Consider the following 15,389-nt stretch of genomic DNA (forward strand, 5'->3'; position numbering starts at 1 on the left):
CTCTGTCAAAGTATTAAGGTAGAAAAGGGGTATTTCCGAGGTGGTCAAACAATTGAAAACAATCTAGAACCGAGCGAGTCTCATTTCCAAAAGAACTACATTCATGCCATAACGTAATTAGCACGAACACAGTGATCAATGTCGGCATTGCATTTAAAACCCCTTTCGTTTCCCCCCTTCCTGGCCAGATTGCTGAGACAAGCACATGTGACATTATAACTCCCTGGCTTGAAATTGAGGGAACCATTTTAGAATCATTAACTAATTTCATTGTCTAGTTATTGGGTTAGGTAATAAATGCCTTTACTTAGTTTGACATTTTAATTTTTTATCAATTAATTTGACATTAACCTTCGAAAATCTAACTTGAAAAATCCCAACTATTACAAATCAAAATCAATAACTAATTATATGATCATCACCTTTATATCTAATTCACTGTTTTAAAAACTTTCAGTACACATTAGTATTACTCTCGCTATATCTATATATATATATATATATTAAATAACAACCTGACGCCTTAAGACCTTGGTTTTCCACCGTAAGCTTGCTTGCATATAGAACTTGGCTTCTGCGAAGGCATGCACAGCTGAGACGAACCTGGACATGCTTGGAGACAATTATCCCCTATGCTACCGGAAACCGACCTGTCTGCGGCGAAAAAAGCCGGTGGTGGCTTTCCAATCAAGAAATTCCCATCGAGAAACAGCCTTCTCAAACTCTTCTTTCGACTATACTCCAATGGGATCGTGCCACGTAAGCTGTTGTATCTTAGTGACAATGATGACAGCAGTGGATAATCAGCAAAATGCAAGGGGGCGTTTCCCTCGATTTTATTGAACCCAAGATCAACAGCCACGAGGTCACTGTTAGCAGGCTTTGGGATCTCGAGACGTGTCAAGCTGTTATTGGCTAAATCAACTTGTTGAAGCGCAGGTAAGAGAAAGAACCAAGATTCTAGAGTGCCAGTGAGCGAGTTTTCACTGAGTTCGACTACTTCTAACTGAGTTAAGCTGTCAAAGGATGATTTTGATAATGATCCAGACAAAGAATTGGCCTTCAAAGCCAGTTCTAGCAAGTTATATGGTAGTTTTGGTAAAGACCCAGTTAGTTTGTTGTAACTAAGGTCGAGTCTCCTTAAGCTTGACATTGAATTCATGGTTTTTGGGAGATAACCAGATAAAGAATTATGTGAAAGGTCTAAAGATTCGAGGGATTTAAGGTTGGTGATTGAGTCAGGGACCGAGCCGGAGAACGAGTTGGAACGGAGAGTCAGGGTTTGGAGGTTGATCAGAGAGGAGATGGAGGAGGGGATAGGACCGAAGAAGTTGTTATCTGCGAGGTCGAGGATAATGAGGCTGGTGAGTTGGGAAGTGAGTGGGGTGAGTCGCCCTGAGTAGCCAGCTGAATCAAGAGTGAGTTGTGTGACTCGAGTTGAGTCAGGGGAACAGGTGATGCCACAGGTGAAGCGGGTTCGGCGAGGGACAGCACAGGGGTCGGCGATGAAGTCCCATGAAGCCAGGCAAGACCAAGGTTGGATTGAACTTGGCTTGACTGAGGCTCTGAAGGCTTTGAGAGCTGAGATGTCTTGTGGTAAGGTGAGAGACGAAGCTATGAGATTTTTGGTGCTGAAAAGAATAGAGAAGGTAAGCAGGAGCTGAAGGATGCTAGGCAGCATTTTCGCAGGTTAGAGATTTTTGGGACTCGAGAGGACAGGGAGGAGAAGTTGGGGGGGCTGTGCGTGTGGAATTTGAGTTTCTATGAGTTTTATGTATGGCTGGAGAGCACTTCAAAAGTTGGAGTTAGTGCATGTTCAGACAGGTACATGTTTGTATCAAGATATTTATAATGTGGGGGTGAATTTACTGTTGTTAGGATGCCCAAGTGCATGATTTGTGATTTTTTGTTGGTTGAGCTCAGGGCTTTTTGAATACAAAGAAATTGCATTGCTGGGGCTTGGAGCATAACAAATTATTTGGAATTGTCGAGTTTTCCAGTGACACAATTAACATTTTCTAATGTTACCATGATAACACCCACAACTTCGAAACATATAAACATGGTTTCATGTCATAGTTTTCGTCATTCAAAGAACTTGACGTCAGATTCTCGAGAGAAAAAAAGGACTTTATGTCAGCAATTAGTTTAAAACGATAGCAATTATATGTTGAAATCCATCTCCACCTTACTGATCCTTTTCCTCTATCATCTATCTCTACAAATTAAGTTTTATTAGTGTATGATATATATATATATATATATATATATATATATATATATATATATATATATATATATATATATGTGTGTGTGTGTGGTTGTTCAGGTCAGCTTGCTTGCACCTCGACTAATTCCACGAGCCGTTGAAGTCAACAACCATGTATACCTTTAATAATCATCATATTAACAACTATAGAGCTCGAACTTAAGATCACAGGGGGAACAAACCCTATAATTTCAAGTTCTTATCACTAGGTCACCTACTAGATGATTTAATGTTTGATATATTAATAAATAGGCAAGCATTGCGATTAGTTTTCTAAGGACATTTTAAGATGTAAATTCCACGTTCATCAATTATGTAAAGAAAAAAAAAAGAAATTACACAACTTTTTTTTAACAATAAAAACTTTGAATGAAATTTCCTTACTACATGTTTATTAATAATTATTTTTAGTTTGATTACATAAAAGATCATGTTATAAATGTATATTGTATAGCTTTTTGCTTAACATAAACAAGGAAAATGACTACTATACAGGATCAATTCATTTTAAGGTCTCGTAAGTAATTGTTCAAAACTTTATTTTAATATATAGGGTAAATTTTATCTCATTTACATTCTTATTATTTTTTAATTAAGTATTTTTTAGGAAATATCAAATCATGTGTGATATAATTTGTAGTATTTCTTTTTTCAAAAGTGGAGTATAATTAAAATTTTTAAGTAAATATGCATCGAGAATATAAAATATCTCATATACATATAATATTGCAAATGATATTCCACTATACAACTTTTCTGGAGTCAAGTGGATACAATGCAATATTTGAAGTTACGTACGAAGGTCTCTATAAATATGAATTAACGGTTCTAACAAATGATGTATGCAAGTCTCTGTAATATTCAAAGCATCATTTTAAAATATGGGTAGCCCCCCACTTGGCAGTACAACGGCTTGTATAATAGTAACACGATGATATATAAATCATAAATACTAGGGTGAAAATCTTGATTTTAACACACGAACAAGGTTGCATGTGCAAGAGACCCATTTATTCACTAATCACATGGTGCCACATATGAAGACTTGGGCGCTACCTGAGGCCGAGAGAGAGAGGAACAATTTCACAGAACAACAGAACAAACAATTAGAAGACAGTGTTCTCATTTTCGCACGAATGTTGTTTGATAAGTGTGGCTCAATACTAAACTAACTAATTCATGGAAGTTGACGACTCCAAGTATAAATTAAAAAGACATGGATATACTAGCCAGACCATGTCGAGGTATACTTACTGTTCAAAAGATGCCTAACTAAGTGTTCTTGTAAGGCAGACTGAAAGGTTGGTTATTGTTTAATAAAATTTTAGACAGCTACTGCACAGCAAATATTAAACGACTAGAAAATAGCTGTCATGTCTGATAGTCCCACTGATATTTTCCCCTCGAAAAAACCTTGTCGTGATCAGAAACCTATTTCCATTAGTTTCATTTTCCCTGCTCAGCATAGCATTTTCTTCAATTTTCAGATTTTTAATCAGCAATCGCGGGTAGATAATCGGCAATAGAAACGAACTTGGGTCATGTTTTTTTTTTTTCAAATAAAAACTCGCATGCCATTTAAACTATGGCATGGTAGCAAAATCCTCAGAAAATATTTAGAGAAAATGATTTTTTATCTTTATATTTTAGAAATTCTATGTAATATATTACTTGTAAACTTTTAATTGCATCAACTTTGTCCTTAAAAAGTCTCTTTACATTTTCAATTTATCCTTGAGGGACCGGTCGAAAATCATTCTCTAAGGCCTTCGGTCTTTCATAGTCTAGGGTTTAATCCCTCCATCTAGGGATGGCCTTCCCCGACCTCTCCAGGCTCCTTTCTTGGTGAAGGTTTTCCCACAGTACTCTCCAATATTTTAAATTGCCACTTTGGATTGATGATGGTTTTTATTTTATTTGCTTTCGGTAACTCTTCTCCTTGCTTATCAATGGATCTAGTGTGCAGAGAAACTGACTGTATACTACTAGCTTTATAGTAGAGAAGTGAAATTATTGTGTTTGTATGTGAATTTTAAGGCTATGCGGTTGTTATTATGGAGAGTGGTGGCTAGAGTTCTTTTGCTGTTTTTATTGGCAAATCTTGAGGGTTGTTAAGCTGTTTGGAGGAGTGCGGCGCTAGAATTACTGGTGTCAGTATTTGAGCGCGAGAGAAATGATGGATTTCAGCTATTGGATGGTGTTTTTGTAGGTTGAAATCCTCTTGGAACCTGAGATCACAGAGCCACCATGTTTCTTGGTTAGCCGGGCTGCGACGTGTATGGTAAGGATGATTCCTCCACTCCCAAGGTGATTATATTAAGAGTGTTTTGGTGGACGGAGGTGGAGAACGGTGATAAAATATACCGATGGGGTCTACTTCTACTGTTCTTCCTGGTCAGATGAATTGCCTGTCTTCTCCATTGTGTTACTGACTCTAGTTTGACACGATTGGCTAGATGAACTACTTGTTATAGTGCCCTTTATTGGTTTTAAAGGACTACGAGTTCATGCCCTTTCCATCGCAAATTGTCCTTGTTTTTAGACTTTCTGCTAGTAATTTGGACATTATATCCTTCATTAATGAAATTTCATTCTTGTTAGAAAAAAATTAAAAAAAATTAATGACTAAATTAAGGGTTCCAAGTTAGAGGTTTTGATGATATATACAACCCAAACCTTCCAATTGAAATAGTTTGAGGATCACATGATGATTCTCACACTGTCAATAAAATGAGCACACTTAAAATGCATTTTTCACAATAGAATCTTTTCAAATAAAAAATAGTGAGAATGCAAAAGAATCATTTCATTTATACCGAGTAAGGCTGTACAAATAGAAAAACTACGTCATAAAAATATCTTATGATATAAAAAAACAATAAATCTGCACCAAAAAAAAAAAAGCTTCTATACCCATTGAAATATCAACCACGGACCGACCAAGCAACCACAACCACAAGTTTTATTATTTTAATCTTTCCTCAGATACAGTACTTTTCAACTCACATTTTGAGTATCTATGGTCAAAACCAAATCAATGACATCTCTCCTCTTGTTACTACTCGGTCTACTCCTCTCTCTCCTCTCCACCGTCACAGCCTCCAGCGCCGCTTACCCCACCATCCCTGGCACCACGGACACCTCGGTCTCAACTTCACAAGACAGTAAACTTATCCCAATCAGACGTGAAGTGTATGGTGATGGGAGAATATTTGACATTACTCACAAGTACAGGAGCGACCTGCCGTTTTCGCCAAAGAAAACGGGCTAGGCAAGTTCTTGTGGCTCCGTGAAAGCATGAAGAATGGGTCCTCCGCCAACATATCGGAGATGAAGTTGATCACTCATACTGGCACACACGTTGATGCACCTGGACATTACCATGATCATTACTTCGATGCTGGGTTTGATGTGGACACTCTTGACCTTGAAGTGCTTAATGGTAATTGATTAAACAAAATTTTATCTTTATATATTTTATTAAAAATTTCAAATCAAGAAAAACATACAAATATAATTTTCTTTAATTATTGGCTGCATTGGGCTGGCCTGCAACAACATAAAGATGCCCCCAATATAGACACGCTTAGGTATAGTTAAAGTTACTTAGTTAAGATCGGGCTCGGCAATGTCTCGATTCTAGACGTGTTGGGTCTTGGCAATGGTTAGATCCAAGTACAGTACGATTTGATTGATGGTGTTAGACCGGTGGATGGGTCTGGTAATACATGAGGCCCAGCACAACCTAGGTTTGGAACCTGCTAAATCCAAGCACCATCTAGATTTGGTGCCTCCAAGACCTAGCTCGTGAGATTTGACAAGTGTTGTCAAGCCCGATAGCTTGGCCTAATACACTGTTAAGCTAATAAGTGTTTTTTTTTAAATGTTGAGCTAGATAATTTTTGTTATTGTAGACCGGATATGACCTGATTTGCTATATCTATATATTCAAACATCATTATTTTTTTAGATTTTTATATAAACTATTAGTGAATTTATTTCTCAATAAATATATTTAATTAAACATGTTTATATTCTGCTAACACTATTACGTGTATTAAAATCTTTCATGATCTGTTATGTCTCCATCTTTTAGGTAGATAAAATGAGTGGAATATAATTTACAATACAATTTTAAATATCACAAAGGTAAAATTATACTTCAATTCCAAAAGAACAAGACTCATAGGTTATAAATACACAATTAGATTTTCATAACAAGAGTTTACAATCTTCATTCTTTGACGCACATATATTTTCAAAGTATCTTTCTAAAATATTATTGTATTTTTTCTCTTTAAAAAATATTTATTTAAATATCAGAGAGTCCTTACCTTTACTAAAGATGATCTTTTACAGGTATCAACCATATGCCACCTTAACCTACTAAATATCAAGTATAAGCTATCAACCACTTGGACTAATAAAAATAAATGAAATTATTAGGATTAATTGATTAACCGATTATCTAGTTCAAAAGTCTTGTTAATAAGTTTCTTGGATTTTTTGTTTGGATTTTTAGGATTTCATTAGGAATGATTATATTCTTTAATTTCTTTTACAAGCAAATACTAAGATTGTGGCGTTTAGTTGATTTGCTTCTGGTTTTTTATTTGCCTTTTCTTTTTATTTAATTGATATATATCTAAAGTAGTTTCTTTTGAGTGGAATTTCTGGACCTGAAAGGATTATATTAGACCCAACCAGGGGCAATTTAGTCCTAGACAGCCAGTGCTGAGACAGAGAGAAAAAAATTTTCGCTGTTGAACTATTTTTTATTTTTGTTTTTCTGGACATTAACTATTGTTTTAATATATAGGTCCAGGGCTATTAATTGATGTTCCAAGGGGAACGAACATAACTGGTATGTATTTCAGTTAGTTATGAATTTTATAGCTACAAACACATTTCTTGTTTATGTTTGTTTTTTTTAATGTACTTTCCTTTGGCCCTTTTATGGTTTCAACTTTCAATATAGTTTTTGTTTGGGATTATTTCCTGCTTTTTACTTTCCTGCATAAACTCAACGGTACTTAATTTATTTCATACAGCTGAGGTTATGAAGTCATTGCGTATTCCTAAAGGAGTTCGTCGTGTTCTTTTCAGAACAGAAAATACCGACAGGTAATTCTACGTTTGCGTGTACACACGCGCACACGCAATGGGTCGAGATGGATGCTTTATATTCATCGGGTCATATCATATTGTGTTTGAATCCAAATATCCAACACCGTAATAAAAAAAATAAAAAAACTTATTAATTGTGAGGGCGTCAATCTAGGTGTTAATGCCTTAAAAGTCGGGCTACTGTGTAGTGTTTGTTACTTTTAAAAAATTAATTATTTACTTTTAAAAATATTTTTTACTTTAAAATATATTAAAATAATATATATTTTTTAATTTTTAAAATTTATTTTTAATATTAATACATTAAAACAATATAAAAATATAAAATAAATTATATATTTTGAAAAAAAAATTCAGATTTTCACAAAAATTATAGTAGTTGTCCTCAACATGAATTTTAATTTGTAGTACATTGTTTTTATTGGTATTTACATGCGTTTTAAAAATATATTCATCTTACAAAATTATTAAATTAATATTTTTTAAATTCTTTTCAATCATTTTGGTATGTTAATATTAATAATAAAAAAACCTATTTAATATATTTTCAAATTAAAAGTAAATATTTTTTTAAAAATACGTGTATGGTAAGCGGTAAAACTTTTAACTAGAGTCGTGTGTTTTCCATGGACAACATTGTGAGACCCAATAGGCTGTAAGAATATCTCGTATGTTGGGGGCCCAGACCACCGGAACAGATATGCTGACTGCTGATTTCGATCATAGCTATTTTCTTTACTGAAAATATTTTAAATAAAAATCTCAGGCGACTAATGTTCAAAAATCAGTTTGATACAAGCTTTGTGGGATTTACCACGGACGGAGCAAAATGGCTGGTGGAGAACACTGACATTAAGCTTATTGGTAGCTGTTAGCCTCCTTAATTCAACACTTGGTTCTTTTGCTATATATATATATATATTTGTCAAACTTAAATATACGCACACATATTCTTGACCAATGTAGGGATCGATTACTTGGCTGTTGCTGCCTGGAGTGATGTGGTTCCAGGCCATCTTGTCCTTCTGGAAAGCAGGGTGAGACTGATATACTGTCGAGAGATTAGATGACAACGATCATGTCAAAGCACCTTTCTTTCTGGCCAATTGACCTAATTTCACTCCTAACTTCAACAACTAGAACCCAGAATAAGTTTCAATAAACGGTGACTCTTGCATTTAAGGAAAACAGTGCATCGGCCACCAATATTCAGCCCTGAATATTCTAGCTCGTTTCAGGAAATCATCATTGTGGAAGGCCTAAAACTCGATGACATCCAACCTGGAGTTTATTCTATCCACTGCTTGCCCCTAAGGATACTTGGTGCTGAAGGATCGCCAACCCGATGCATTCTCATCAAATGACAACTTTTCATTGTAAGTTAATTTATTGTATCTGAAGCACTAGCTTCAAACTTGATTATAATTGTCACAGATTATCTATATACCGCGCAAAGAAATATATATCCAGGCATTGTGCCACCTGCATGTTAACATTTTAATTTGACTGCGATTCGTTTTTTCTTTGATATATACAATTGATGGCTGCCTTTTCAAGTAAAATGTATGCAATAACTTGCTACTTTTTATTTATTCATTGCTAGGTTCATGCAAACTGCCTGATTTCTTGTAGGAAACAATGATTTCAGCCCCAGGGAGGTACTGAGTGGAATAAAACAGTGCAAGAGAAGTCGATCACCATTCACCTGGCCCCTGTGCCCTACTATTTGGACTCTTGACTGCGGGAGAGATGCTATAAAGATGGTATTATACTTCGAATACACTGCATGTTCTATGTATGATTGTGATTAATTATTAATGCTACTGGTAATCAAATAGCCTTTCATATATAATAGTAGTTGATATAGAGTTCGTTTGACGTGATTTTTGAATTACAACGATGATGAGTCATCATCTAAAAAATATTTTTCATCAATAACATATTTAAAAAAGAATTAAAATGACTTTAAATTTAAAATATGCATACTAAAAATGACTCAAAACAACTTTTTTAAGGAAAGAATGTGGTTAAGAATTTAAGTTTTTAATTAAAACAAAATTTTGACTCAATTTTATGATAAAATTTTGATTGGAGTTAAAAGTTATTTCTAACCAGATATATAATTTTTTACTTTTCTTTGAATTAAAAGTTAAAAAATAACTTAAATCAAGTTCTTAAAATTACACTAAACATCACCTTTATAATGGTCCGATAAATGGATTTTGCATTTGGTGTTTGAACATCTGAATAGAACAGTGCTAGTATTTAATTATCTGAAGAAAACTTGTGTTAAAAAATCAGCTTGACACGAGCTTCGTGGGATTTACTCTGGACGGAGCAAAATGGTTGGTAGAAAACACTGGCATTAAGCTAATTGGTAAGCTTTTAATCTACCTTTTGTTCTACACCTCAATTTTCAACATCCTTCAAATGAAAACCAAAATCATAGTTTCAATTCACGACGGGTCTTGGATTTGAGGAAAGAAATGTGTCAACAGTACTCAATCTTCAGCATTAATTAATTATTATTATGCTAATTATGTTTCTGGAAATTAAATCATCCTGTGGGAGGCTCAAGATTTGATGACATCCAGCCTGGAATATATTCTGTCCATTGTTTACCTCGAAGGTTTGCTTGGCACTGAAGCATCTCCAATAAGATGCATTCTCATCAAATGATAATTTTTCACCATAAGTTTCTGACATCTTAAGGTATTTATCTGTAGTGTTCGTCTGTAATTGTCCAAGACTTTCTATAAATGTGCATGGTTATTAATTCAGACTTCATTTGTGACACTGGCATGGTTACAGTTTCTCTATTGATCATAATTTATTTTGACGAAACCTCGATGAACTATGATGTGGAAGATTTGGTAATTGCTGGAAATTATGTGCACCTGCGAAACAAATTTACTTGTTGGGGTCAGAGATCCTCCTATTGTAAGAATAAATAAAGCATAATAATATTGAATAGGAAAAATCGATTAGGAAAACTATTAAAAAAATAGAAAAACATAATAATATAGAATAAGAAAAAATAAAATTAACTAAAAAATATCTATTTTTCTAAAAACACACTAAACCCTAGTAAAAAACTGTCATTGATCCACCTTGAATATTTTTTTAAGTGTGGTCCATTTTTATTACGAGTCCTTAACATAATTTTTTTCTGCAGGTTGTTTCATTGTAAATCCCCAATATAATGTATTTGTGCAGGTCATGTCATCATGAATTCCACTACCAAAATTTCTAAGAACAATACGTCACTTTCTAAGAGAAACTAGGAAAACTTAATAATATAAAAAAATAAAATAAAATGAAAAAAATATATCTATTTTTTCAAATAACTCCTGCATAAACTAGGCTTTAAAAAGTTATGCCACGTCACCTAGATTTATAAGAGAATTTCACAGATCATACTCGGGGACTCAAAGAGGAGTGATTTTACACTTGGGGTTTGAATCCAGGACCATTTACTTTTTAAGCATAGGTTGTGCCTCGTATTAATGTGTTCTGGGTCCGGTGTCTTGTGCGTAAATCCCAGACCCTCAGGTTCTGTCTCATAAACAATTAATGTGACGCTTCCAGTGAAATGCATCTTCTTTTTTTCCATAAAAAGAAAGTTTTCGATCGAACTAAAGCAGGCACCTTTTTTTTTTTTTTCACTTTTATAACCGAGCTTGAGTTTTTGCTAAATCCACGAGACTTGCTAAATTTCTTGCAATGAACTGTGATCTAGGCGTCGGCTGGTGGAGTAAAATAAGATTGGACCAAACAGAAGATCATGGCCTGTGGCTGGCTGCTCAGAGCTGATTTACTATTTTTTTTCCCTACAGTATTTTGTTTGACTTTTATTCAATTCAAAAGTTTTAATAAAATATTATATTTAAAAATATTAAGAATTGAATTTCTAATAAACTTTATTTTAAAAAAATAATATAAAAATAAATAAAAAAACCAACCCCTTTGATCTAGATTCAAGAGTAAGACAAACATAATAATTGAATTCAATTATTACTTTTGTTTTTGAGTTCAGTTTTTTGACCATGTGAATGTCACGTGCTTGATGGGAGAATTAAATAGATAACGCGACCTCTCATAGCTGCACGTGACTGAATTGACAATGAAAACGAATGAAAACTGACCAGGTTCGTTTAGCACTGTGTTTTAAAAAATTTAAATTATTTTTATTTTAAATTAATATATTTTTAATATTTTTAAATTATTTTGATGTGCTAATATAAAACATAATTTTTAAAAAATAAAAAATATTATTAACATATATTTTTAAATAAAAAATATTTTAAAAAATAATCACAACCACACAATCAAACATTTTCTTTAATTAAACTTCAATGGACACCTAGTTGCCCCGTGTGAAATCATACACTACTTTTTCTATATATTTTTTGACCAGGCGAGTGGTATTGATAATTATATATTTTAATTTAATACATTTTAATATTCTGGTAGCGTAACATTCTAAACAACTACGTTGAGAGAGTTGTTGGGCCAAATTTTAAAAATATTCTGGCAATTTGTTGAAATAACAATGTGACGCGTAATATAGCTTAATGGAAGTTAAAACTCTTAAAATCCATAAAAATTATAATTATAGAAAGACATTCAAGACATTAAATTTATATTAATCTATGTTTTAATTTACTTGTTAGAAGAATATATAATCTTTTATATAGAAAACAATACTAGAAAGTTATTGTAACGTTGACTATAAAAAATAAACTAGGAAAACTATTTCCTTCAAATAATGAAAATTACACTGAATAAAAATATAAAATTAAATACAAGATATTTGTTTTTCTACTCATCACATTGTTTATCATAATTAAAAATATAAAATTAAATAAGAAAAATATTTATTTTTAAAATCTCATGCATCACATTTTTTATTTGCGTCCGATGTGTTTGTGATGACTCAACTCTATCTCAAGAGACTAATTTTCAACCGGCAATATCTTTTTTTTCCCTTAAAAAAATAAAATCATACCTTTGAATTAGTTTTGCCTTTTTCTAAGATGCCTTAACTTTCACGTTTCAGAGACACTCATCAATTTTATTGAAATATTAATTTTATAATACTTAGCAATAATTCTTGTTTGAACCCTAACAAGTAAATAACACTGTAACCCCAACGAGTAATTTTTCATTAGAACTCTAAGAGTGGAAATTAAATATTTTCCCAAATTAAACAAAGCAATCAACACTAGAAAACTTTCCACTGGTAAGTTAAATCTATGGAAGCTGTATGTGTAACGGAATGCCATGAGGGAACTGTTTCTCGTCAAGAAGAACATGTAAGAAAACTTTGTTTATGAATTAGATAATTCACCCGCTTGAGAAATTCCGAACGTTGAAAAAAATAATTAAATTGGTTGATTTTATATTACGACTATCATCCCAATCAATGATAATTGTTGCCACATCACAAAAGGAAGCAGATCCAAAGTTCGAATAAATCAAGAAAGTAGCCAGAGCCATCAAAGAAGACGATGAGTGACGAGAGAGTCAAATAAAAACACCCGTTAATCATTTTTCAACTATTTTCTAAGCATTTCCCTTAACCTTAATTATTTATCCGCAATTTCCCTATCTTTCCTTTCACCATTTGAGATCTTGTTATCGTTATCTGATTCTATATTAATGGACCATTTTGATTTGAAAATGATGCCCTAAATATCCAACAGTCAATATATATGTGCCCGTGCATCTACCTGCTTGCTAAGCACCAAGAACTCTGATAGCCAAAATTCCTCCCTTTGACAAAACCATGAGGGCATTGCAGCTTCTGATGCTACTAGGCTTGCTGCTATCTCCAGTCACCCTTTCACTAGCTCGTAAACCTAGAAGAGAGATCAGAGATCGTGAGGTGTATGGTAATGGGAGAATCTTCGATATCACCCACGAGATCAATCCTAACATGCCCACATGGGAATCCAAGGACGGTCTGGGCCAGTTCATTTGGCTTGTTGATAGCATGAAGAACGGTTCCAAACTTAATTCTTCTCAGTTTAAGCTGTCCACACACACAGGCACGCATATTGATGCACCTGGACATGTCTACGAGGAATACTATGAAGCTGGATATAACGTCAATTCACTTGACTTGGGTGTGCTTAATGGTAATGCAAATTTCTCCGTGCTTCTGTTTCCTTTGTTTTTTGCTTGTTGATTGTATACTTTAATTGCTTAAATAGACGATAGCATATTCTTAGGACGTTATATGATGATTTTAGGAAAATAAAATTTGCCTTAAAGATTAGCTCATATTGTGTTATTGCTGGTGTTTAAATATCGATTTTCAAGGTGTTAGTCGGATGGTTATAATGGTTTGGAGGTGTGTTTTACAATCTTAGTTCCTGCAATTTCATGTTGGAGATCACCGATCATTGTTGTGTTTCTTTTTCTTCAACAGGCCCTGCACTGCTGGTTGATGTTCCAAGGGATAGTAACATAACTGGTATGTGTTTAAGTTGGACTCATTTCTACTCTGCAATCCATACTATTGGTTTGTGTGTTAGAAAATTCTAGTTTCTCTAGAGCCAATGAGTTAACCATGTATGTCTAATTAGACAAGGTCAAAGTGCTTGTTAGATTTTGCCCATGTATCAATTTTAATGTTTGGAATTGCTTAAAAGAAATTCTTGAATATCCACTCGCCTTTTACATTGATGATGACTGATAAGACCTATCTTAATAGTTTTTTAATACATCATGCTATAATAAGTCAAGCTTCTTGCATCAGCGGAGGTTATGAAGTCCTTGAATATTCCAAGGGGAGTGCGTCGTGTGCTATTCAGAACTTTAAATACTGACAGGTAATTTTTTACTTAATTCGTGTATTAAGTTTCTGCATCTCAAGTTTTAATACTGATAACGAAATCCAGAAATGTTTTCTGCAGATTCTTTTCTATACTAATTTAGCAGAAACATAGAAATTAATTCGTTTCTGTCATTAGTTTGATTCAAATAGCATAAAATGCTGCTAAATCTAAAGGAAACAGCACTTTACAGATATTGGATTTAATCGAATTTCAGGAAGCTTATGTATAAAAAGGAATTTGACTCGAGTTATGTTGCATTCATGGAGGACGGGGCAAAATGGTTGGTTGAGAACACAGACATCAAACTAGTTGGTAAGATTAGATTAGTCCCCTGTTTTGCTTATGGTATCCAAATTCTCTCTGCATTGTAAGATACTGTACATCTCTGTATCATTATTTTACAAAACTGATGGTCTTTCTGTTATGAAATGCAGGAGTTGATTACTTATCCTCTGCTGCATATGTTAATACAATCCCACCTCATCTTATTTTTCTGAAAAAAAGAGTAAGAAATTATTTTGATTACAATTACTTCTGAGAACACTTGTTTTTCTCTTAATAACCGTCTGCTCTTTCAGCTTACTGCCTTGCATGAATATGGATTCCTTTCTGGATATAAAATGGAAATTAAAGATTATGTCAAAAGCTGAAACTAATTGACTGTGCACAAATGTTGCAGCAAATCATTCTTGTGGAAGGCCTAAAACTTGACAACATTATACCAGGACATTATAATGTCCATTGTTTACCTCTGAGGATGCTTGACGCTGATGGATCACCAGCAAGATGCATTCTTATCAAATGATATTTGAACTCTGTAACTTGTAAGCTATTTAATTATCCTTTTCAACGGTTGCAAGTTATTTGATTTTTGAAGGTGAAGTATCATTATATCTGTCAGTCAATAATTACCTAGGGAATCATCTCTCTTGTTCACTGTGAAACTTTGAATTTGTATGTTGATGTCAGGATAATGTTCATATGCATCAATATTGAACGACAGCTGGAAAAAAACTCTGATATGCAGCATCAGTCATGAAACTTTTCTCAATAACTGGCTAACTATGATAACTATGGTTTTGGATTTCTGTATCTAAGCCGAAGGCAAAATTATCAGGCAAGACCTTTCATAAGAAAGCAACTTCCATCAA

At 33.6% G+C, this 15,389-nt stretch overlaps 2 protein-coding genes and 1 pseudogene across 3 annotated transcripts; 2 read left to right on the plus strand and 1 right to left on the minus strand.

The window, feature by feature from the left end:
- Positions 1–318: 318 nt before the first annotated feature.
- On the minus strand, positions 319–1,841 carry LOC7457551 (probable LRR receptor-like serine/threonine-protein kinase IRK). The gene has a single exon (XM_024608166.2). It carries the CDS (start codon positions 1,679–1,681, stop codon positions 524–526), a length of 1,158 nt encoding a protein of 385 aa, XP_024463934.2. The 5' UTR covers positions 1,682–1,841; the 3' UTR covers positions 319–523.
- Positions 1,842–5,249: 3,408 nt separating this feature from the next.
- Positions 5,250–9,293, plus strand: LOC18102099 (cyclase-like protein 2; annotated as a pseudogene).
- A 3,618-nt stretch (positions 9,294–12,911) lies between these two features.
- Positions 12,912–15,279, plus strand: LOC7457549 (cyclase-like protein 2). 2 transcript variants are annotated; one of them, XM_024608280.2, is made up of 6 exons: positions 12,922–13,536; positions 13,830–13,874; positions 14,160–14,232; positions 14,453–14,550; positions 14,673–14,743; positions 14,918–15,279. In XM_024608280.2, exons 1-6 carry the CDS (start codon positions 13,185–13,187, stop codon positions 15,041–15,043), a joined length of 765 nt encoding a protein of 254 aa, XP_024464048.1. In that variant the 5' UTR covers positions 12,922–13,184; the 3' UTR covers positions 15,044–15,279. The 2 variants fall into 2 exon arrangements, with proteins under 2 accessions (XP_052311885.1, XP_024464048.1); XM_052455925.1 differs by lacking the exon at positions 13,830–13,874 and having other exon boundaries at positions 12,912–13,536.
- The last annotated feature ends 110 nt before the right edge of the window (positions 15,280–15,389 follow it).

Source organism: Populus trichocarpa, chromosome 9, assembly GCF_000002775.5.
Source record: "Populus trichocarpa isolate Nisqually-1 chromosome 9, P.trichocarpa_v4.1, whole genome shotgun sequence".
Taxonomy (NCBI): domain Eukaryota; kingdom Viridiplantae; phylum Streptophyta; class Magnoliopsida; order Malpighiales; family Salicaceae; genus Populus; species Populus trichocarpa.

What these genes read in the sequence shown, in the direction of transcription:
- LOC7457551 (XM_024608166.2), bottom strand. Translation starts at nt 1,681, where the DNA reads ATGCTGCCTAGCATCCTTCAGCTCCTGCTTACCTTCTCTATTCTTTTC.
- LOC7457549 (XM_024608280.2), top strand. Translation starts at nt 13,185, where the DNA reads ATGAGGGCATTGCAGCTTCTGATGCTACTAGGCTTGCTGCTATCTCCA. An exon ending in AGAACTTTAAATACTGACAG is followed by an intron (nt 14,233 to 14,452) that starts GTAATTTTTTAC and finishes ATCGAATTTCAG; the next exon opens with GAAGCTTATGTATAAAAAGG. An exon ending in TTATTTTTCTGAAAAAAAGA is followed by an intron (nt 14,744 to 14,917) that starts GTAAGAAATTAT and finishes CAAATGTTGCAG; the next exon opens with CAAATCATTCTTGTGGAAGG.